Consider the following 23,037-nt stretch of genomic DNA (forward strand, 5'->3'; position numbering starts at 1 on the left):
TGTGTTGGCAATTCAAGAGTCGGTAGCTGTAGACGTTGAAGAGATCGAAAAAGCTGCACGTGATGATCCAGAGATATTAGCTGTAAAAGAAAGTCTTAAGTCTGGAAATTGGAACAGCCCAATAGTGAAACCTTTTGAACCATTTAGGAATGAGCTTGGATTTGTAGGAGAAACTATGGTAAGAGTTAATAAGCTAGTGGTTCCGAAGGCTCTACGACATAGGATGATACAGCTGGCTCATGAAGGACATTCGGGTGAGTCTCTCATGAAACGGTTGAGGGATCGCGCATGGTGGCCCATTATGGATCGAGAAACAAAGGAATTTGTGATTAAATTCGAGGGATGTCAGCTGGTCGGACTTCCCAGTAAACCGGTTCCGATGAGTCGTCGTGAACTGCCATCAAAGCCGTGGGTCGATGTCGCGATAGATTTTATGGGTCCACTTCCGTCTGGAGAACATTTGCTGGTAGTAATTGATTATTTCAGCAGGTACAATGAGGTGGACGTCATGATGCGTATAACATCTCGTGAAACGGTGGATAGGCTGAATAAGATATTCATCAGTTCTTGGATATCCTAGAACAATCACCTTGGATAATGCGAAGCAGTTTATAGGACGAGATTTCGAAGAGTACTGTAAAGTACATGGAATCTCTTCGTCTTCTATTAACGCAAGCCTAGAACTCGAAGAAAAATTTCGCAGGATTTGATGATGAAGGAGGTGATGAATGGACTGAAGCCATATGTGCTATGCATCTTCCCATGCAATTAATTATCCAGTACCAGCAAGAACATTTCCATTTCAATCACAGTCAGATGGCCAGCACAGCCATCGATGCAATTTCGGAAACATACTATTTAACACGCAACTAAGGAACAGCCAGGCATGTGCGTTATGAACGTAGCAATATAATAACCCAACACATGTTTTGCTGACTAAAATTGCATACCGGGATGGTCTCGCACCACAGCCCCAATAAACAGCATAAGCAAAATAAATCAAAACAAAGGCATCGATGGGCGCGCAAGGGCAAAATCCCAAATATCAATATTTGTCAGCATTATGTCCCAGGCGTCTCTTTCGTTCTCTTTTTAACCCATTAGAAGATAGGAAAATTCAATGTAAATTGTTGTAAACCGAAGGCTATAAAAGCCAATGAAATTTGTAGAATAAAACAGTCTTTTTCAACCCAGAGACTCAGCTTTCCTCAAAGCGATTTTCGACTGTAACCAGTCGTAAAAGACCGCTAACTGAAGAACTCCTCCCACGGCGAATCTAAGTCCTCGCGACTGAAGATAACCGCCTGAGTCTCCATGCGCACGTGCGAGTAAGTTGTGATGAGCGCGCCAAAGTGAGTGCGTAGTGTTGTTCACCGCAATGTTTCCTTAAGGAAGAAGGAACATTGCACACATATATACGATATATATAGATATCGTAGGACAACCCTTAACATTTTTTCTTTAATTTTGTTTGTTTTTCTTTTTTTATTATTGAAAAGACCACCCTACTGGAAACTAAGTAAACGCCACCGTTGCAGTACTATGTATAAAATTCTAGTGATGAATTAAAATTTAATTTTATTTATTTATTTATTCCCTGATTCCACGCACAAAACAAAATCTTAGCTCCAGAAAGTCGATTATTGATAAAAAAAAAATATTCCGAGACACTAGATCTAGACACTTAATTGAAGGACTGCCCGTTTAGCTGGTTTTGTCGTGTGGTGCATACGACAAAACCATCTAAAGGGAGGTGCTCCTTTATTGAAGTTTATTCTTTTAGAACAATACAGAAAAGATAGTCAAAACTTTACAGAAAATCGAATTCCCCCTTTCCAGTATGGTAGCCATGTCACTCGATAGGCACGTGGAGTGGATCTGTGCCTTTTTATTATATTGATTATTATTATAGTATGTTGATTGACCCGAAAATCTTACCGTAAATTTTACTGAAACAGCAAGTAGATAATTAAGGCATATGGTTTACTGTCTTGCCAATAATCGCACGAATGCAAATATTAGTTTAATAGAAATATCCGCATCACCACCACAGGCTGTTCAGAGGTTGCAGTGATCGAACAATTTCCACGCCGCCGCTACTTCCATTTCTGTTGTGCACCCATAATTCATTCGCAATGGCACCTGCGTCATCCTTCGGTGAATTGTCGGAAAACATCACACAAACAAACGCACGTGACTGGAAGGGTAGAAGCTTGAAGGTTGAAACGAGCCAACACTACCGCAACCTATCGTCACATAAAAAGAATCACATTTTTCAAAATGACACATGAAGAAAAATCACAGCTGTTGCCTTTTGTCGACAAGGATTGCCGGTTTGCTGGTGTGACGAAACTATTTCTTTTTTATGTAGGTACATATATTGAAATCTTAGCGAATCCGACGCGAAAAGTAGAACGTCATGTCACTCCGACAATGTGTTGCGTGTGTTTCGGGAAAATATCAAACAACTGTTACAAATGGCAAATGTATTCACCGCGGTCTGTCTATGTCCTGATAGACATCGACATTTAATTAAGAACGAAACTCAGTCGCTATTGTGTGCACCCGAGTTCTTGTGACGAATGTGTAATCTCTCGTTAAGTCTATCATCTCCTAGACAAGGGCTAACGATTTGATGACTATTTTACAGTCTCGTTTACGTAACAGCATTCGAATGCTGCAAATGTCTTCGACTAACCTTTTGGCTGGCATTGAAAATGATGGCTTTCAGAATGACGATGATCATATTTCATTTCTAACACTCTCGCAGTCAGTGGCAATTCGAGTAAAAAATCGCACTCCAACTTGCTTGCTGGTGACATTGACTAAGGTAATCTGTTACCGATTTTATGGTCTGTGGGGTTTGCGCATAATGGCAAGACGAACACATTTGAATGACCTCCCCGAAAGAAAGTGCGTGCTCGTAAAAATGTCCGTTGAAAATGAATATTTTATTACGGCATGTTAGTAGTGACACCAAAATGTGCTACCTGTCAGATGGGTTTTGATTGATTGAAATAAGTACTCATTCCTTTGGTTAGTGGGAAAGGTCGTATACTTCATTGTTATATAAACATCGATGGCATCAAGATAAAAACAATCTTTGGATGCGACAGTTTAGGAGGAACTAGAAAGCGTCCAATGCTACTCGTCAGTCAAATTTACAATGTGTTGTATGAAAGGTATTAACCCAAACCATAAACTGGAAACGATTCGAAACATATCCAGGTTGGGCAATGTGATCCTGGGCACTTTTTTTTCCTCTGTTCGGGACCTTACACTACTGCGACTAGTAAATTGATCTATTGTAGTATATCCCGTGTCCTTAGTTTAGTGCATGTCGTATTACTCCATCACAATTGAGAAATGATGAAGTATTCGATTTTTTTACAGTTGCCACTCTTGCATTTATCGCAAGGATCCGACTCTAATTGAAAGGTCCCGCAATTTATACCCTTCGGAGTGTTGAAACACCCTCCAAAGGCACGCCCCTTTGTCAGTCAAAATAGGATTCCTTTGCAACAAAATTAAGGAATGACACCGATAATGACCATGAATCAGAACCCTAGTCTTAACCACTTCAAACTAGGGAACAACGAATAGAAGATTAGGAATCACAACTAACTCATTTTTTCCTTGTTTCAAGGTCATCCTCGGTAGACAAAGCCGAGTCTTGTCACTATCAACAAGGCATAAAAAGTAACAAGGACTAAGATGTGTTCCTTGGATTACTGAAAAATCTTGTTCCCCTAGTTTGAAGTAGTCAGGACTAGGAATCGGTGGTAGATCTTACATCCCGTAACGTACCACGAAAAGTTGATCTACCCACGTTACGGGGCTTAATATAACTTAATATAACTACCATTGAACTTGGTTTTGAATTCTCATGTGATTTAATGTATCGCATTGAGTTTTGGATCATGTCAGAAGCTATCACTTTCTCGGGGGTACCTGGAGCATATCCAGATATGACCGATGTGGTCTTGGGCACTTAATATAGCTACCATTGATCTAGATTTTTTATTCATATGTGATTTGAGGTGTTGTATGATACATTTTTGTCCATGTCAGAAACTGGTCACTTCTACCGGAGTTTCCGGAACATGCCCGGATGTGGCAAATGTGGTCCTGGGAACTCGATATGACCAATATTGAACTTGGGTTTGAGTTTTCATGAGATTTGAGGTGCCGCATAATGGGGATTGGTCCAAGTAAGAAACTGGCTACTTCCCCGGGGGTACCCGGAACATGTCCAGATGTTACCAATGTGATCCTGGGACTTAATATCGCTAACATTGAACTTGGTTGTGCATTTTCATGGAATTTGAGGTGTCGCATAATAAGTGTTGTTTCAAGTAAGAAACTGGTCACTTCCTCGGAGGTATCCGAAACATGTCATAATGTGGCAATAATGGTCTTAGGTACTCGATATGATTATCACTGAACTTGGATTTGAGGTGTCACATGATGGTCTGATTTAGAGTGAGCTGGAGACAATCTTCGACATTAGCTGACACATTTAAATACAAGCTAATTCCAGACGCTGGATCGCTACTTCAAGATTTCTAGGTACCTCTCACAAAGCCTTGATGGCCTTACAGTTCATTCGTAGTTAGAAAGGTTTTTCTGCAGGTTTCGCAAACCGAATTTTTCCTGCGCAAAAGTTCAATTTTCCAGTGGGCCAAAAATTCATTAACTTTTCAAAATGTTGACCATTCCAAATCATAAATTACGTTAAAACATGGGCAAGCCAAACGTTCTTGTGCAGAGCTTCATTTTTATACTCTAGAGTAAATAAATGCTTTTCAGGCATAAATACATACATGGGCAAGGTAAAATTGCACCACTAAATCTGCTATTTAAGCCCTGAAAATAAATTCCTTTTTTTTCTATGCTCAAAAAAATAGTGCAGATAGTAGATAGAATAAACTTTTCCAGGAATTTTTCGGAATCATCACCAATTAAGGTGATATTTTGGAGAACACCTGTCACTCAGAGAACTTCAAGCAATTGTTTAATTGAGCTTTTTTAGTAGAGTAACTGTCAAGTATATAGATGCCGTGTTAGTTACTCTGTCTATTTCCCTGCTGCAATTGCAACCTCTTTATTTTTAGTGAAATCAATACATCAGCTGATCCGTTGAAAATTTACCTTTGACTGGGATGAATGTCATCTCAACATTCGAAACGTGCCAGTGCTATCCTTTCAAGTGATCGAAATGCGAAATTCAAATCCAATGCCCTCGCTGGCCACTTCACCATTCGGCTGTCGTCACTAACGAGCTTTGGCATCAGGTGCTTAAATTTTCACAATCGCTGTGCGCCAAAAATTTACATTTACAATAATTCAGCTTTTCCTCGAAATTCATCCACTTGTGAATGAGGAGATACCTAAAATGCTCTCGTTTCATGTCTGCATTTATCCCCCTCGATCCATTTTAACACGCGGCTTGATTTTACTGTTGTGTACGATTTCTTATAAACTCTTGGAGTGGACGAAGATCTAACGCCAGCAGTATGCTGTTATCATTTGACATAAATTTCTCAACGTAACCATTTTGATGGCTCTTCATCCTTTACAGATGTAGAGCTATCTTGCTGCGGTGGCACTATGCTCGTTGACCCACGGTAGCCAATTAGTGCCACTTTGGATTGTTTCTGTTATTGACCATAATCGAACTAATTAGCATAAACATAAATTCACTCTATATCTCCTGTAGCACTTGCTCACATACAGTTGATCCAATTGGCTAGGAAAACCTGCTCCGGGCCAACCAACAACGGTTCATTCACGGCTAGGAGACCGCCTCAACACGTGAATCGATTTATATTATGTTTCACTAAACAATTTCCACATTCGCCATATCCGGCAGCGAATGTTTGCTGAGTGGTGCTATCGCTCGGATACACACATTTCACAGATAATTCAAATAACACACTGGGTGGCGGAGCAATTTGCCACACTCAACTGGTTTTCCCTGCTGCCGCCGGGTGGATTCTAGTAGATCCTTCACCCGGACTATTCCGTACAATACTGCACTACACACTTACTTTGAAATTAAACCAATTCTTATCGATTTATGACCCGACAAGTGCGCAATTATCCAATACTACCAGAGTGAATTATTTTCCCCGGTGAATAATGCAAACAGCATCGGTGCCAGCTGGCCTCCAGCGAGGTCACACCGAGATTTATTGCCTGGGTTATCTGGAAAAGGGTGATGACGTATTTATCAATGGCGAGGCTAATCAACGCAGCATGTAAATTGGTCTTCTGTTCATATGCAAATAGAAACTGACAGATGATCTCTATGATGGAAAGAAGTATGGATAATTAGAAAATTGATAATGAAGGCTATAGTTAAAATGCATTCAGCACTTATCGCTGTAGAGAATTGCTAAATATGTATGAACTTCGCTCTCCTTCTCCTTCTCTTCTTAGCGATGATATATGTCACAATTGTAACTTGACGAGTAATTTCAACTAAGTGTCCTTCCACTATATTTACTTTACTTTTGCTGATCCGACGTCCCTCAGGATTTGACCTGACCTGACCACGAACCGAGTTTCTAATTCGTGGCTGCTTGTCTCCAGTTTTTTGAGCGTCTCACACTTACTAAATCTTGCTCTACTTGGTCTAACCACCTTGCTCGCTGCGCTCCTCGGCGTCTTGAACCAATCAGATTCGAGGCAAACCAGAAGTACCAAATCGCGACATCAGTTAATAGCTCCTCAGGGACGCATTTCGGAAGCCTTGTGTCTTGAGCAAAGTTGATACTTAGCATCTTGGTCATCATATGAAAGATAATGTATTTGGTGGCATTTTTTATGAAGAAAAAAAAATCCAACCATTTTTATGATTTTTTTTTTTGCATTTTTTGTCGTTGGCTAGTACTGTCCACATACCTTTTGTAGTTTTATGACGTACCTTTGTTCAACTTGTTCATCATGTCCTAGAGTATAATTTACTTCTGCATCGAATCAACTTGGATATGAATCATGGCGAAACAGCACTTTAATTTTGCAATTTAAGAAACAAAATCGATATACATTCATATATATATGAGGAAGGCACAAATCGGAAGGATCTTTTCCTTTACCAAACTCCCCTGTTGAGGAGGAATAGTGCTTACGTCAGATGGTGACTTGAGTGTGAAACAATCAATAGAATTGTTTCCGAACATCGAAGGTACGTGAGCAAATCGGCGATCATCTCTTTTGCCAGTGGTGGCGGGGGGAGATACCCCTCACCATCCTTCCCCAACAGGGGAGTTTGGTAAAGGAGATGGTCGACCCGATTCGTGACTTCCTCAAAAATGACCTTTGCTCGCTTTCTACTCTCTATTTATAATTTTCACACTGCTGTGCTTTAACGGAACTATCAACTCTATACTTTCATCTCCTCATTTATTGTATAAAATTACCACTTTAAGTTTGATGTTTGACGATAAGCATCTCCAACTACGATATTATTAGTTATTTCTGCTATACCCTGCGTAACATTTGCATACTTAGTAAAAGTTTTAGATACATGAAACTAGAGACGATCTAAGAGTGAAGCGAATGGCTTAAATAAAATAAAAAAACCTTACTAGCGTGAGAGTTTTCCACAGCTGATTATGATCTATTATGATAATAGAGAGTAATTGTGTCAGTTTTATTTGTGCTCCAAACCATGGTTTAGACTTTTAGAATGCTTTTAAACCTCGATAAAACTTGTTATCTTTCATAGGATGTCCTCTTTTTTCAACAATTTGTGAACGTTCTTTTGCTTCACAAAGTCCTCCTTTTAATACTTTCATGTTTTCCAATTTAATTTCCCTAGGGCCTAAACTAAGTTTAAAAGTAATTTTCATGGTTTTATATGCATAGCTGTATTGCAAAATATATGTTATAAGCTTGCATCAATATATGTTTTGTAGGGAAACAAAATAAAAATGGAAATTTAAGATAGGGCCAACTAGGGCCTACTACTGGCACTCTTAACCAAAATGAATTGATGATGGCTACACGTTGTGAACAATCTCAAAAGAATCTCTTGAATATTCACTCACTCCATAGCACACACCGTCTGAATGTTGGGTACACCGGCTAACGAAGCACACAACATTAATACGAGCATCTCTCTCTTTGTAGTTCTTCAAACATTTTTCTTTTTATTTTTAAAGATTGCAAGCTAACATCACGATATCCGTCACACAAAAGAAAGTAAGAAGCTTTATCCTATCTGAACAGTTGAAAGTCGTGGAAACAATGATTTTATTTATAAAATAAATGTGATTAATATCTTGCTTGAAATTATGTTTTGTCTTCTAGACACTTAATGATTGATAAATTTCTTGACTTCCGTGGGCATAGAGTATGATTGTATTTACCACACAACATACTGTGTAACTACGTAGTGCTCTCAATTAACATAATAAATAAAAAAAAAAATGCAATATTATATCTTATTCCAGAAAACACACTCCTCTTGATTTTAAATGTATTCCAGCTGGTTGTAAGGTGCGATCAAATAAGGGACTTAGAGGTAATTCTTGACTCGAAAGTGACATTTGTGATTATTTGAATACCACAATTCACAAAGCAAATATTTCACACATTTTTGATGAAAAAAGTTTAAAAGTTATTTTGATCTATTTGAATAAATGTGGCTTACATTATCACTACATCCCACTATTAATAAAATTATTTGAGATAAGCTTGAACATTTTTAATATTGATGGACTGCAACACTTATATTAGTTTCGTCCCACCGGGAGAGTAAGCAATTTTTGACAGCTCGAAATTGGTTCGATTTTGGGGCTCGTTTTTGCATCACCCAGTATAAAACTAACCAACGATTAATTTCTTGAAACATATTATTGAGAAGGATATGATTGATATATCTGAGCCGGGGCCCCCTCCAAATTGGGGGCCCTGGTTTTGGAACACCATCGCCCTACCGTTAATACGGCACTACTTGTTATGTATGTTTGCCCCCAGTTTGCGCAAATTCACAAAAACCACGGCAAATCATAGACTGAGTAACATTATACACTCAAATCTCAGGTCTCAGGCCATTCGTAATTATAGCATGCTATGATCCACATAGACATATTTTTAAAATGTCTGTATTTACACCAAATATTGTGATTTTTTTTAAATTATGCCATAGCTTGAAACGGATAATGTGATTGGAATCAAGTCGATAGGTTGCATCGTTGTTGAAAAATTGTTAAAAACGTACCGTATAAATCGCGGCTCAGCGGCACTAATCGTGTAAAAAAAAACCATGTTTAAAAAACCGTAAAAAAGACATCAGTGTACTCTAATGTAAGTAAATGTCACTCACTCATGTAACGGAGATGAACAAGCCTACGGCTAAAAATCTCCTAAATAAAAAAACTCACTCATGTATGAATAAATGTCACGCGAATATATAACGAAAGAGGAACATTGATCTTACCCTAATTGATCTAAAATCCAACGTGGGTCAGCTGTATGCCCCCCCCCACCTTGGGCATGGTCTTGCTATTTAGCTACGTATATAATAACTGAGATTATTAAGGTGTTTCGCTGTGAGATCCCTATTCTCGTAACCACTTCAAAACTTTGACTGCACATATATCAGCTTCTACGATACGTACCACAATTAAACTGTCACTCCACGTTTGCTGTACTGCAGCATACATGAAGTAGCGATTTCAGGTGAAATGGCATTACTTTCCGAGATGTGTGTAATTGAAAATTCGAAGTGGAAGTGCATGCATAGCCTACGTGGTTGCCATTTGGGGACTCTACAAGGAATCACCTTAAAGCCCCATATATTATCACACAACTAATGATTTTTAACGGGGTCCTATTGAACACTACGTGATCATTCAGTTACTAATGAGGAACCTTTCAGCTTGAATGAAGTGCAGTGAGATTATGTAAAGATTTGTAAGGAAACTATTTTCAATAGCTGTAGCTTGATTTGTACTTCTTTTTTTTTTTGCAAATTTTTATGATTAATTAGGAAATTCGATGGGGCAATTGATCACAATTTTTTAGAGAGTATAAATTATGTACTATGAATAATTATAAGCTCTTGTAATGGTTTTTAGGAGAAACAAATTTATCAGGAAACACATTTATTTTGTATTCAAGTGCCGTTACCATGTCTCATTCTCGATCGTGATGCAATTTTGTGGCTTCAGTTTTTCTCGTTGCTTTTCCAATATTGCTTTTCCCAATATCATGGATTTTGTTTGCCCTTATTCATGGCCGACTCACTTGAGAATATTACATTTCAAACAATGTAGCTTTTGTCGATTTGTCACGAATCACAACACACACCACACTAACTGGATGCCATGAATCTTGACTTTTCTAGCATTCTCGGTCACATTGCACCCATCGTTATCTGCCAACTTCAGCCGAGCCATTTTTGTTTGATTTTAATATAATTTTCACGTACATTATATTACATTCTTATATGAAATTACAATCATTCGCTTTTTTCCTCGATGTTCAACTTGGTAAAGACCACGGTTCGCAGTCTGTGGACGTGAGTATTTGTTCAACAGGGATGCCGCCTCACGGTTAACCAAAGATAAATATATCTCCGGCGAAGAGTAGAACAAAAAAAAAACTACACACGTTCGAAAAATTGCCACTTTTCCCGTGAAAACGCGCGTCACTCCTTACTCGACGAATTTTATGACAAAACTGTATAGAAGATTGAATCTGAGCCGCAAAAACAGTGAATGGTTTGTTGGCTCTCCCTCTCATTTTCCTTAACACCGAACGTTGACTTGGACTCTCGTTTAGCTCAAGGGGCACGTATTGACAATAACAGTCTACCGGGGCGGCTGAAAATTCGACCGAATACACACCACCTCGAACACGTTTTTCCAATGGACCACTACTATTCACAACACTCTCCATCTCTGATGTTTGCTTTTCCCTACCGACCAGCATCCGAAGCAACAAGATCGCGCGATGGCGGTGAAAAACTTAAGATCCCGCAATTCCCGTCCGGAGAGTGTATCTGTGTTTGTGTGTGTGTGTGGTGGTAATGACGTTTAAGAGAATCGACTGGCTAACTCGCATCTATAAGCTCTCGCTGCTGCTGCTCACTAGAACCGCAGGCGAAAGTAGATTGAGTGCGCGCATAATTTGGATCATCAGCTCACACGTGTTCGAAATGACGCCACCGACCGAATGCGGAGCAATCGAACCAACCGCCAAGCAATCTGTATGCACGATGAGATCCCAAACAAACGAAACATCAACGGTTCGTTTGGATATTGAGTCAGGTTGCGATGTACATTTCACTGATTTGGGAAGACGACAATAATCAGTTTTAATTCAGTAGAATTGGAGTTCTATTTTTACATTTCCTTTGAGCAGTGAAATACCAGTAAGACCTTATTGTTATGACTTCACGCGGCCTTGAGTGCTAACCTTGAGTTCCATTTCCTTCCGTTTTGGTAATGAGAGGTTTTAAGATTAAGTGTTAAAGGTTGCATTTAAATAGTAACATCTATTCAAAGGCGTAGCCAGGATTCTAAATAGGGAAGACCAGGCCATATGCCAGCTGGTCAAATGCCGTTAAGCCGAATGCGAATGTCAAATAAGTAATTTAACCGAAATTGAAATTTTAGTCTGTGTGCATTATAATTTTTCAAATGTATATATAAAAAATGCAATGATGTTTATAAATATTCAATTTATCCTCCCACGCCAATACATTTCAAAACTATATTTCTTCTAAACTAAACTTTTTTTAATACTTCCAGGTTTTTTTTTCCAATCCTAGATCTTGATTTTTTCTGATTCCGTTATCTTAAAGTCAGGATATGTTGGGAATCATGCTGAACAACAAAAGGATGCACCGTAAGGCTGAGCAGGCTTAGTTTCTCCGCGCAAGTGTACCTGTTATGAGGTAAGGAACATGCGCAACGCAATCGCTTCAGCCTAGGGGCACGAACGGAAGCTTGACGTAGGACCGCTAGTGGACGGAATAAATGTGAAGAGCATTAAGTTCTTTTAATTGATCAAATCAGGCATAACATTTGATAACGGCACAAAAGCATTTGTAAACAAACATTCTAATGCCCTTTACACGCGAATGATGTTGTTGGTTTGCCTGGGCGTACTTTGGTTCGCGTGTAAAGGGCCTTAGAAGGTTTGTTTACAAATGCTTTGGTGCCGTTATCAAATGTTATGCCTGAAATATCTATTATCTCAACTCTTTCCGTTTTTGAATTGTAGGCGATCCAAATTTGTAGTTGGGGGGGAGAGGTAGCTCATCGATTCTTCCGGTTCGCCTCCTAGCATCGTGCTATAAGGTACCAGGCGATAACCAGGGTAGTTGATCGATAGCTCGATGACGTCATTTCGTTGACGTCTGCAATGGGAAATTATCATAGCAGGCGTTGACGATGGGACGTTGTCGAGTTGTTGAATAGCAACTATCGTGGTAACTCACTGATTACCTGTCGATCTGCCAAATTTGGATAGACGTCTGCATTGAATTGTCTCATATAATAATATTCCGCCCACTATATCACAAGAAATTGAGAGTAGCTGAGTGGAATGGAGATAAGTTAAGCATTGGGTACAGGACCAAGTCTCCCCTGGGTGGTGCCAAAAGATGAGCGCACTAGAATCATCAAGTTGCCATAAGGCATGGAATGAGACTATTGCATGGCTGGGTAGTCAAAGTCTTCCATTTGTTAGTCATTTCAGGTGGATTAGAACAGGTTTAGGTGGGCGTTGGCCAGATTTGGATTTTTCAGATGTAATCCTGGATAGGACCCTGTCATTGAACGTCGCGTGAAAGCGAGGGGTGCGACACATCTAAATCTCGATTTTTAAATGGTCGAAAAATCTCACACCTTTTTGCAAGAAATCTTGAAAATCATAATCAATCGTGTTTCTATCTATTAAGCGCGAGTGCATTTCACAACAGCAAAGCAAAAAAATTCCTGTATCTTAGATAGAGTCACCCCCCTCGCGTCAAAGTGGAACTTAATGAAGGCCTAAGTACTTTTTCGTAGTTTTTAGTTTTCGGATTTGAAAGATCGTCGGTTACAGTGGCCTGCTTACTGAGCAGAAAAACGCGGTCCCAGGTCCTTACATATCAAAGAGATTTATAGTAAAATCACTTGTGTATCGTGTATTTTGCGAAACTCGTTGTTGTCGTTGGTTCCGGGTTTGAATGGATACACAAATTTGAGCAACGGTATTATGTGATATGAGGGGCTCGGTGGCCTTAGAGCAACCGTTTTTGCTTACTGAGCAGAACATCATGAGTCTAATCCCGAGTAACACAAATTCATAGAATTATGTTGAGTAAACTGGTGTACAACCAAAACTAGTCATAACAATGTTATATAAACTGTTATAGAACATGTGTGTTGCTTGGGATCTCAGGCCCATCCACATTCAAGATTCGTCAATCGTTTTATTTGTTAATATGACTACATGGTAATAACAGCAACTCGGTGATTAAAAAGGTGCTCGTCTGCCTAGTGGTAAACGTTTTTGCTTACTGAGCAGAAAACCGTGGGTTTAGTCCCAAGCTCCTTCGCGTTATATGATCGTTAGGACATCAATTCAGCTTATCGTTTACCAAAACGAACCCTGCTGCAAACCCAACCCTCTTATCCAACATCCCAGTGATTCCTCGTGGAAGTGCAGAGGTGTTCTCGGCTTCCATCAAAGCGAGTGTCATGTCAACACAATCCTTCCCATTCCTTTTTTGACCTGTGTTCGGGCGCGGCCGGCGCTGGTATTGTCTAATTTAAGATCACCAGTTTTTACACATTGAGGATGATTGCTAGTCCCAAGCATCGTCTATTGGTTCTCTGTGTAATTACAGCTGATCTGGCAGTAACAGAGTAGCAACCGTGGGCGGTCAATCAAGCTCAAGCTCAAGCTGTAGGCGATTCAAATTTGTAGTAATCTTTTTCAAAAAGAAAGTTGATTACGAGAATCAATCAAAATCACTTGCACCCCTGCTTCCAAGTTTGTGTGGTCGTTGGGGGCTTGTGGTTCTGAATATGGACAAACAAGCACAGATAAATTCTATTCCAACTCCTTACTGATGTAAGCTTGATGGCCCTGAAAAGGGCCGTTTTATTGAAGAGGACATCCATGGCCACTTACCTTTGGCGTGTTTAGAGTAGGTGACAGCATCACGGACCTAATTTTCCACGAACACCTTCAGCACACCTCGTAGATCAGACCGGAGATACGGCAGACACTGCCACGGCGAGCCAGACGACGGATGGTGGTTACCTCGAAGAATTTGCGATGACGATTGGCACCTCCTTTGCCACGACCAGCCACGACCTACTGCTGCTATTGCTGACCACGCCGTCGGAAGCGAAAATGAGCTGATACCAGACAGCAGCGCTGCTTTATATTTTTTAGGTTAAAGCAGAATGATGTGCAACCAAGTGGTATAAAAGCTACAAAGACTCCTCCCATTATGAGTAGTTTGCTATCAAGTAGTGACACTGGCTATTTTCTTTTTGCGTACACGGCGAATGAGAACGACCCAAATTTGAGTTTAGTTCACTCATAATCGCCAAAAGTGTAGGAACTCAGCGATGAGTAAATTTGTCTCATGATTTCGTGTGGAAAACCTAAAAAATCTGCCAGAAAATGAGGAAATTGACGAAAATTTTATTCAGTCTCGGAGTAGTACCAAAAGACTGAGTAAATCCAATCTGTACTTTTCTCAAATTTGGGAATTTTTCCCTGGAAAATCCTGGAAAAACCTGGGGAAAAATAAGGCAAACTTACTCATCGCTGAGTTCCTGCACTTTATTTATTATTTCTGAGATAACTAAACTCAAATTTGGGTCGTTCTCAATCGCCGTGATAGATATCGGCGTCTGTGGTTAGCGTGATTACCTCTCACCCCAGCAGGCCTGGGTCCAATCTCAGTCGGCGCCACCGGCATGTTCTAAGGCATTACATCTCTGGGAGCTGCCTCCCTGGCGTCGGTAGCATTGGAGCTCAGTACGGAAAACAAATCTCGCGTCACTTTTCAATAGGTCCTATCTACATTGATCGATTCTCTTCATCGACACTCTCTTTCGTAAATATTCGGCTTCACAAATGTGGATCAACAATAGAAAAGAGCCCATCAGCATTTGTAAACAAACCGTTCCAAAGCCCTTTACTCACAAAGCGAAGGCCACCCACACAAACCAACACCATCATCGGATAGGGGAAACTTCTACCTACAAGATGTTGGTGTTGGTTTGTGTGAGCGGCCTTCGATTTGTGAGACTTTGGAACGGTTTGTTTACAAATGCTGATGGGCCCTATTCTATTGTTGATCCAGAAATGTTTCCTGCCGTCTTCGTCGAATTAGATGCTAGATTGTTGCTTCTTCCATCGAAAATATCCGGCCGTGGCGATTCAAAGTTGATCAAGGTTGATCAAAATAATTTGTATCCCTGCTTCCAGTTTGATAACATGAGCATTTTGTGTGGTCGGTGGTTCTGAATATGGACAAACAGGCAGATGAATTCTATTCCTACTCTTTTCTGTAATAAGATTGGTGGCCCTGAAAAGAGCCGTTTTGTTTCCAATGTTGGTGATGATTTACCTCCGAAACCAAACAGAGTGCGTCTCTGTCACTTCAAAAACGTAGATGACATCCATGGCCGCTTACGCTTGGCGTGTTTAGTGTAGGTGACAGCATCACGAATCTCATTTTTCAGGAACACCTTCAGCACACCTCGTAAATCAGACCGTAGATACGTCAGACACCGCCACGGCGAGCCAGACGACGGATGGTGGTTATCTCGAAGAATTTGCGTTTGGTTCTGAACATGGCTCCCTATTCGCACGCGCCCGAAGATCGGAGGCGAATGCCACTTCGACTTGTTTCGTCTACTTACTACTCTCTGATGACTGTGCTGGGGAAGCAGCATATGCATGTAGGTAATTGGTGGATTTGTTAGTTAATTCGACGCTTTTGGACAATGCTGGACATTTACCAGTTTTTCAATAGTTTCTTGTTGAAAATCAACATTCGGAAGCATTTTTGTCAATGCGTAGCCATATTACTGATCGATTGGTGATAAAGTTATTTAAATTGGACCAGGGGCAGCTGAGTTATTAACGTTCAAAATCTTTCTTAATTTGTTACATGTTCCATTTTCGGTTTTCACAAAGTGTACCCCCATATAGAAATCAAAGACGTAGTCCTACGTCAAAAGCCGATCGGGATATCTCATTTGCCGAAGTGTATGTGATGTATTGCTCTCACGAAAAATCGGTGCGCTTGAACATCTGGTGTAGAGTAAGCCTACCTACGGTGCGCGCACCATTTTGTTGGATGCGGTGCTCGTAGCAGATGAACTTTTCTCTTCACTCACACCGAGGAGAGAACCAAACCTGAGGTTGGGTATGTAATATTGTGGAAAAGCGAAAGAATGATCTTAGAAATAGTATATTAAATCTTAGAATTGATATAAATTGATAATCAAAGAAATAAAAAAGCAATTCTCGGGCATAGAACTTTTTCTAAAAAGGCCGAACATGGAAAAAAAATCGTAATCCTGATACTTAATTGTCGTATTCAAGAAAACTTTGAGCATTTAGAACTTCAATTCAAGGTTGCAAAGACTCATTTCAGCTAAAACAATGTTTTTCTAAATTATGAAATAATTAGATGCCATGATCAAATTTTGAATTGGTAGGATACAAGAAGAGGTTGCAAAGAATGTGTTTGACATATTAAACCTGTTTATTTCACTTCATGAGAGTCACAGTCAGCGATTTTTCACAAACTCACTCACTCACTCACTCACTCACTCACTCAGTGATCAGCAAATCGCTGATTGTGACTCATAGAAAGCAAAATTTACAGGTTTTATGTTTCCAACGCATACTTTGTAATCTCTTCTTGTAAGTTACAAGTAAAACATGCCATCATACCATCTTTTGGTTTTATTATTCCGAAAAACATTATTTTAGCTGATATGAGTCTTTGCGACCTTGCTTCAATTTTGTCTTAATCAGACGGATCAGAAGTAAGCGGCGCCGGTGGTGTAGTGGTAAGCGTGATTACCTCTCTCTCACCCCAGCAGGCCGGCGTTCAATCCCAGTCGGCGCAGCCGGGATGTTCTGAGGCATAACATCTCTGATCACGAATCAAGGGAAGTAAGGCCGTTGGTCTCCGGTTCATGAGTTGATGAGTCGATAGGTAGGGTCCAGGTGTGGAAGCTGCCTCCCTGGCGTCGGTAGCATTGGTGCTCAGCACGGAAAACAAGATCGAAGGAAGGCGTGCTCAGAGATGTTATGCCTCAAGAACAACATCCCGGTGGCGTCGACTGGGATTGAACCCAGTCCTGCTGGGGTGAGCGATAATCACGCTTATCACTACACCACCGGCACCGCTATCTGTCTGTGTTCTTTCTGTCAAGTATGATCCAATCCATTTTAAAAGTGTTCTTGTCATATCTAAACATTTTAATTTAAGTAGTAAGGGAATGTCTACTCTGTCAAAGGCTATACTAAAGTCAGTGTATAAGGTTTCAACGGTATTACCTCTATTCATTGCTTCAATATGAAAATTTACAAATTCCAAAATATTAGCAGACGTTGACGGACCATTAAAAAAACATTTTGATTATTTGAAATGCGATGCTATACAAGTGCTTCAAATATTTTAGGAATGCATGACATAATTGCAATACCTCTATAGTTTTTATTGACTGACTGTTTGCCAGATATAAATATTGTAACTTAAAATGTATTTCTTCCAAATTTTTGGAAAATCACTTGTCTTGAGAGGAAAGGGAAATTGGAAAAGGAAATTGTAAAGCCAAATCAGTGGTTTAATAAAACTAGTTGCTGATTTTTTTTAAATAAAAAGGAAGGCATTTCATCAGGACCAGGTTCTTTGCCGGCATCGAGATTTTCAAAAGTCATAAAAATTTCAGGAACAGTAATATTATCAACTGATACGTCATTTTCTCCTTCATGTCGGTAAGAAAAATAGTTCAAATCGAAAGCATTACTGGATTTCTTATATATGTTTTGGAAAACGCGAGCAAATTGGTTAAAAATATCCTCACTATCAGTGCTAGTTTGTCAAACTGCATGCGCGATGGGAATATACATGACTTCATTTTTTCGTTCGCGAAGTTAAAGAACGTTTTGAGATCAAATTTCATATTGTTCTGTACTCTTGAATTGTTATTCTCATATGCTGACCAAATTTCTGCATCAAGTGCTTAGCAAATATCAACGTATTTTTCGAGGTTTTGTGAAGTTTTTAAACTTTGTATATGTCTTGTGTGCTTCCTGTTTTTAAAAGTTCTAATTTCTCGTGTATTCCACACAGGATATTTGGTGCCGTTCACTATTATCTTTACTTTTAGGAACGAATATTTCAATGGTATTGTATAAGTTATAAACTGCTAACCAAACAGAAAAATGCAATCAAAATTAATAACAACTGATGACCAGACCCACCTAACCCAACACTTTTTAAATCATTTGGCATTCACTGAAATCCATTTAATTTGGGGTGAAATTAACTACAACTGATTTGCGTTTTTTTTTATGTCAAGCAGCGTAACTACCTCGTTATCGATTTTGCGAAACTTTTTCCATCTTTATACTTGAACTCGACCAGCTGCCATTGCCTCTGATGAACTTCTCTTGTATAATTTTTTAAATATCTCAACTGATGCGAAGACATCCTTCGTCAAAATCCTAGATTCGGATAATAATTTAGGATGCTTTTCAAGTCCATTAATCTTATTTCCATATTTTTTTCTTCATCTCTTCCGACAATAAGCCAGATCAAGCACTCGGAAAATCCATTCCCTTAACACAAACAACATTCGGCTGAGGTTTTGGGACGAAAATGTCCTTTCAATTATCTTTCCCTGGTCCAGATTCAAGCAAGTGATGGTGACGTTAGAAGCAAATATATCGCATGGTCCTACTTCTCTTCCAGAATAACGCAAATTGTTGATAGAAATGATTTGATTATTTCATTTCGCTGGTACATGTCATCACACTCCACCGTTACTCACGGAAAGAGGCATTCCGATGGATAGCGTGGAGCTGTCTGCCTGTCGGATCGGTTCAGCTTATGAATAATTGAAAAATCGATTCACCAAATATTGAAACTGGCTGAGCTTGCACGGTGAAAAGCTTTGCCCTACCCTAGTTCTCATTTTCTCTCTCTCTCTCTTTCTCTATTGGTTGAGTTAGGCTGCGGATGGATCCTTTTTTTCAATCCGATGTGGAAAAGACTTGTGACGAGAAATTTTGAGCTCACGGAAGAGGATTATGTGATTTGTTCGTCAGTTTGGCGCTGTTTGGTGACTGCTGATTGGATGCCACGCCATATGCTTCATGGACGTATGCGTAAAATGTAAATTTTCTGTTTATTCAATTAAGTTTCGATCAACCGTTGGATAGTTATTGTTTCTAATCGAAGCTGCCAGCTCAAGCGAGTCGTGATGTGTACCAATTTTCATATTTTATTTTTCGCGCTTTTCAACGGTTCGTTTCAAATCAAATACAAGTTTGGAACGAGATGCATTGTTTTAGTTATGAATTAAAAGAGAATATTTATGTTTATAACCAACATATTAGCAATGATGTCACATGTTAAATTTAAAATTTGATCTGTTGACAGATGCTCTGAACATTACACTATAAGTTTTCATGACTTGTGTGCAATCCGTATGGAATATTTTTCACTAGATTTCTACCCAAAAGTAAATTAGTTGTACCCAAAAGGAGGTAGGGTTAACTACCCCATTTCCGGCCTATTAAGCACAATCCGCACTTAGTCTTGCTTAATCTAGCGCAGTTTAGCACCAAGCGGAATATTATTATCACTGATGGCTTCCAAATTTATTTACCTTTCCGTACGTAGGGTAAACGCTCCTATAGTTGCGGTACGTTAGAAGCGTTAGGTTCCTATAGTTGTGTATGGAGACTCCATACACAACTATAGGAACCTAACGCTTCTAACGTACCGCAACTATAGGAGCGTTTCCCCTACCGTAAGATGTGATAAAGAGAAACCAATCGTTGATATATTGTCAAAAGTCTAACACTGCTTCTTGACGCTAAACCTCGGTCTACGGATTCTAAACTCGGCCTAATGCATTGAAACACAATTGAAACGCCAATGAATTCACTTTGGCCTATCAGATGAAGATAAAAATTGATGATGTTTTTGGGAATAATGGTTGCAAACCTTCATATCACGCGTTCTCATTGACTTCGTTCGGTAGCTTATTAACTAAAGTATTGTACCAAACGAATAATTGACTTGTTAACTCTGAAATCATGGATTTATTTGAAGTTTTCTGCTCGATAGGCCCAAAATGGGCGGATAGGCCGAAGCAGTTCTCTATCCTAAATATGATTATACTCAACGTAAGGTTCCCACACTTTACTACCCCTGTTGGGTGGTTTTGCTCCTCTGTTTTTGACAACCTTAGAAGGAGAAAAGGAGACAAACTAGTCAAAAGGACACAAAAGGTAAAAGTGAACTAGCCGTTGTGCGTTTTTTTTTTCTTACACACTATGATTATTTTACAGATTTCTGTAAAATTTTACCGAAATCTCAACAGCTGAACGTTTGGTAGAATTTTTTTTACATTTTTCCTGTAATTATTTACAGATATCTGTGAAAAATTAGACAATCCGCACTTGACTTGACGTTGAGTGAACACAACTTAAAAAGTAAGTAATCCTGTTTGCGGATTCTTACATTATGAAATCAAACTACACTTGATTTTTTTTCCGTCGATCTTGTTTTCCGTGCTGAGCACCAATGCTACCGACACCAGGAAGGCAGCTCCCACACCTGGACCCTACCTACGTTTCGACCCATCAACTCATGAACCGGGGACCAACGGCTTTACTTCCCTTCCGAAGGAAGGTGCGATCAGAAATGTTATGCCTCAGAACATCTCGGTGGCGCCAACTGGGATTGAACCCAGACCTGCAGGGGTGAGAGGTAATCACGCTTACCACTACACCGCCGGCACCGCTAGCTGCACTTGATTCTGCAATGGAAGAAAATGACTCGAAACTCGTCCAACATATACAAAATGTAAAATTCTGCATAAGGCAGACGAACCGAATAATCACGATAATTACCGCATAACCATCTTTCCGCGCACATCGTCCACAATATGAGATACCTACGTTCTCAATTTAATCCAAAAAGTTGTTAAACGGTATCGAAATTATCGGAACGGAAAACATAAAATTTCGATTATTTTCTGTTCTTAACAAAGGACAGCTATAACTTCCATAAGTTTGTCAAATTTTCGCGCACATGGCCGGAATGTTGAACTAAACGGATGTCGGGGTGAATAGAAACCACAAACCAACAAATTTATATGTTTTAATAAAGTTGATCCCATCTATTCGGCAGCCACCACAGGTGATAGAAGCATCCCATAAATACCATGTTGAAATAATTTTGCCTGCCGCTGTGGATCCGGGCGTATGGCAGTGGTCTCGTGAAAGGAGCATGTGCAAAAAATGACCCATTTCTATCCAATCCAATCCACCCGCCATATGCAGCAGCAGCGTTCGGGAACGTGACACAGAATGTGAAACTAAAAAAAATACTCGAAAAACATCAGGAAGAAAGCTACAAAATGACTGATGATCGTGCAATTTTGAGCATTCTACGATGTGGCAAGTGAAGAAAATTGTCCAATGACCAACTGTATAGAACAAAACTAACCACTAACTACCGGGCGGTTGGGTTGGGGACGGATCTTCTCTCTGTCACATGGCACATGCCAAATCCTGTGACTGACCAGCGGCGTCCAACTGAATACCATATACTGTAACACTTGGTGGCAGCTCAGCATCAGCAAAAATCTTGTTGTTGTTTTAAAATTGATGGTGAAAATTTTATACGTATACACACATATACGAGAGATGCCGTTCGCTTTTTACACGTTTCATATCTCGCATCTAGCCATGTCGTTTTCTAGATAATTAGACAAGATATTTTGAGGTTTCTTCTTGCTCTTGGCCGTTGGCTTCGGTAGGAATTTTATTCGCTTTTTCGGTTCAACTTACTTTATTGGTACATGAAAAATATCTCTGAAACGATGTTACGCTCCGAATGGGTTTCCCTTTCTGCTTATTTATTTTGCAGTTTTCACACTGCAAAGAGAGTAATTTAGCGATGGGCGTATAACGACGAGGCGACATTATCTCGCATGGTTGAACATTGACTTTTTCTTAATTGAATATTTTAGGTTGCGTAGTGTTTTTGGACGTAAGGTGACATAAAACAGTTGATCTTTTAAAGGGGGCTAACTTTGCTCTGTGCTTCAACAACACTGCACAGTGGTACAGAATGCAGATTTAGCTGGAATGATATGTTTTGAGCCTGAAATTGAAACTTTAGACTAAAAGTCTCTTCTACAAAGTTGTTCCTTATAGTTAGGCCCTCATTTTTATGACATTGAATTCTAGGGTGGTTCCTATTATCATTAAAATCAAAAATCTAACTTTTTTGTTTGAATAAATTAAGGTATACATTCTTGGGCAAAGTTATAGCTGAGCTAATTTCAAGCAACTGTGGTGAAAATAACTTTTTTGTATCTCTTAAATTGGCCGATTTAGAGCTATTTTCTTGAATTGAGTTAGGGTGACTCTTAAAAAAACAGTTTTTTTGCTCTGTTTTTCTTATTTCGAATTTTTCAGCAAAGGTGTCTTCAGATAACTTTTAGATCTTAAGAAGACGCAAATTTTTGCTACACAAAGCTTGCCAATATCTTTCGCCGATCAAGAGTTATTGATTTTTTTATACTAAAATTATGCACTTTTCAAATGTTAATATCTCTGGTTGGGGCAAACAAAAAAAAAGTTTTTTTGCAGCATTTGAAAGGGCGTATGTTATTCTAAATAATATGAAAAAATTGGAGGTATGTTATTTTTTAAACTCGTATAAAATCAATTTGAATTTATTCATATTTTTTACTATATTTGACTATATCTTTTTTATTAGAAGAGATACAGGCAACAAATTCA

General features: G+C 39.3%; 1 protein-coding gene across 1 annotated transcript; it reads left to right on the forward strand.

The window, feature by feature from the left end:
* The first annotated feature begins 223 nt into the window (after positions 1-223).
* LOC135715355 (uncharacterized protein K02A2.6-like) lies at positions 224-580 on the forward strand. The gene has a single exon (XM_065238673.1). The coding sequence runs from the start codon at positions 224-226 to the stop codon at positions 578-580; it is 357 nt and encodes a 118-aa protein (XP_065094745.1).
* The last annotated feature ends 22,457 nt before the right edge of the window (positions 581-23,037 follow it).

This window comes from Ochlerotatus camptorhynchus, unplaced genomic scaffold (assembly GCF_037179485.1).
Source record: "Ochlerotatus camptorhynchus isolate MF236.1 unplaced genomic scaffold, CSIRO-AGI_Acam_v1.1 ptg000872l, whole genome shotgun sequence".
Taxonomy (NCBI): Eukaryota; Metazoa; Arthropoda; class Insecta; order Diptera; family Culicidae; genus Ochlerotatus; species Ochlerotatus camptorhynchus.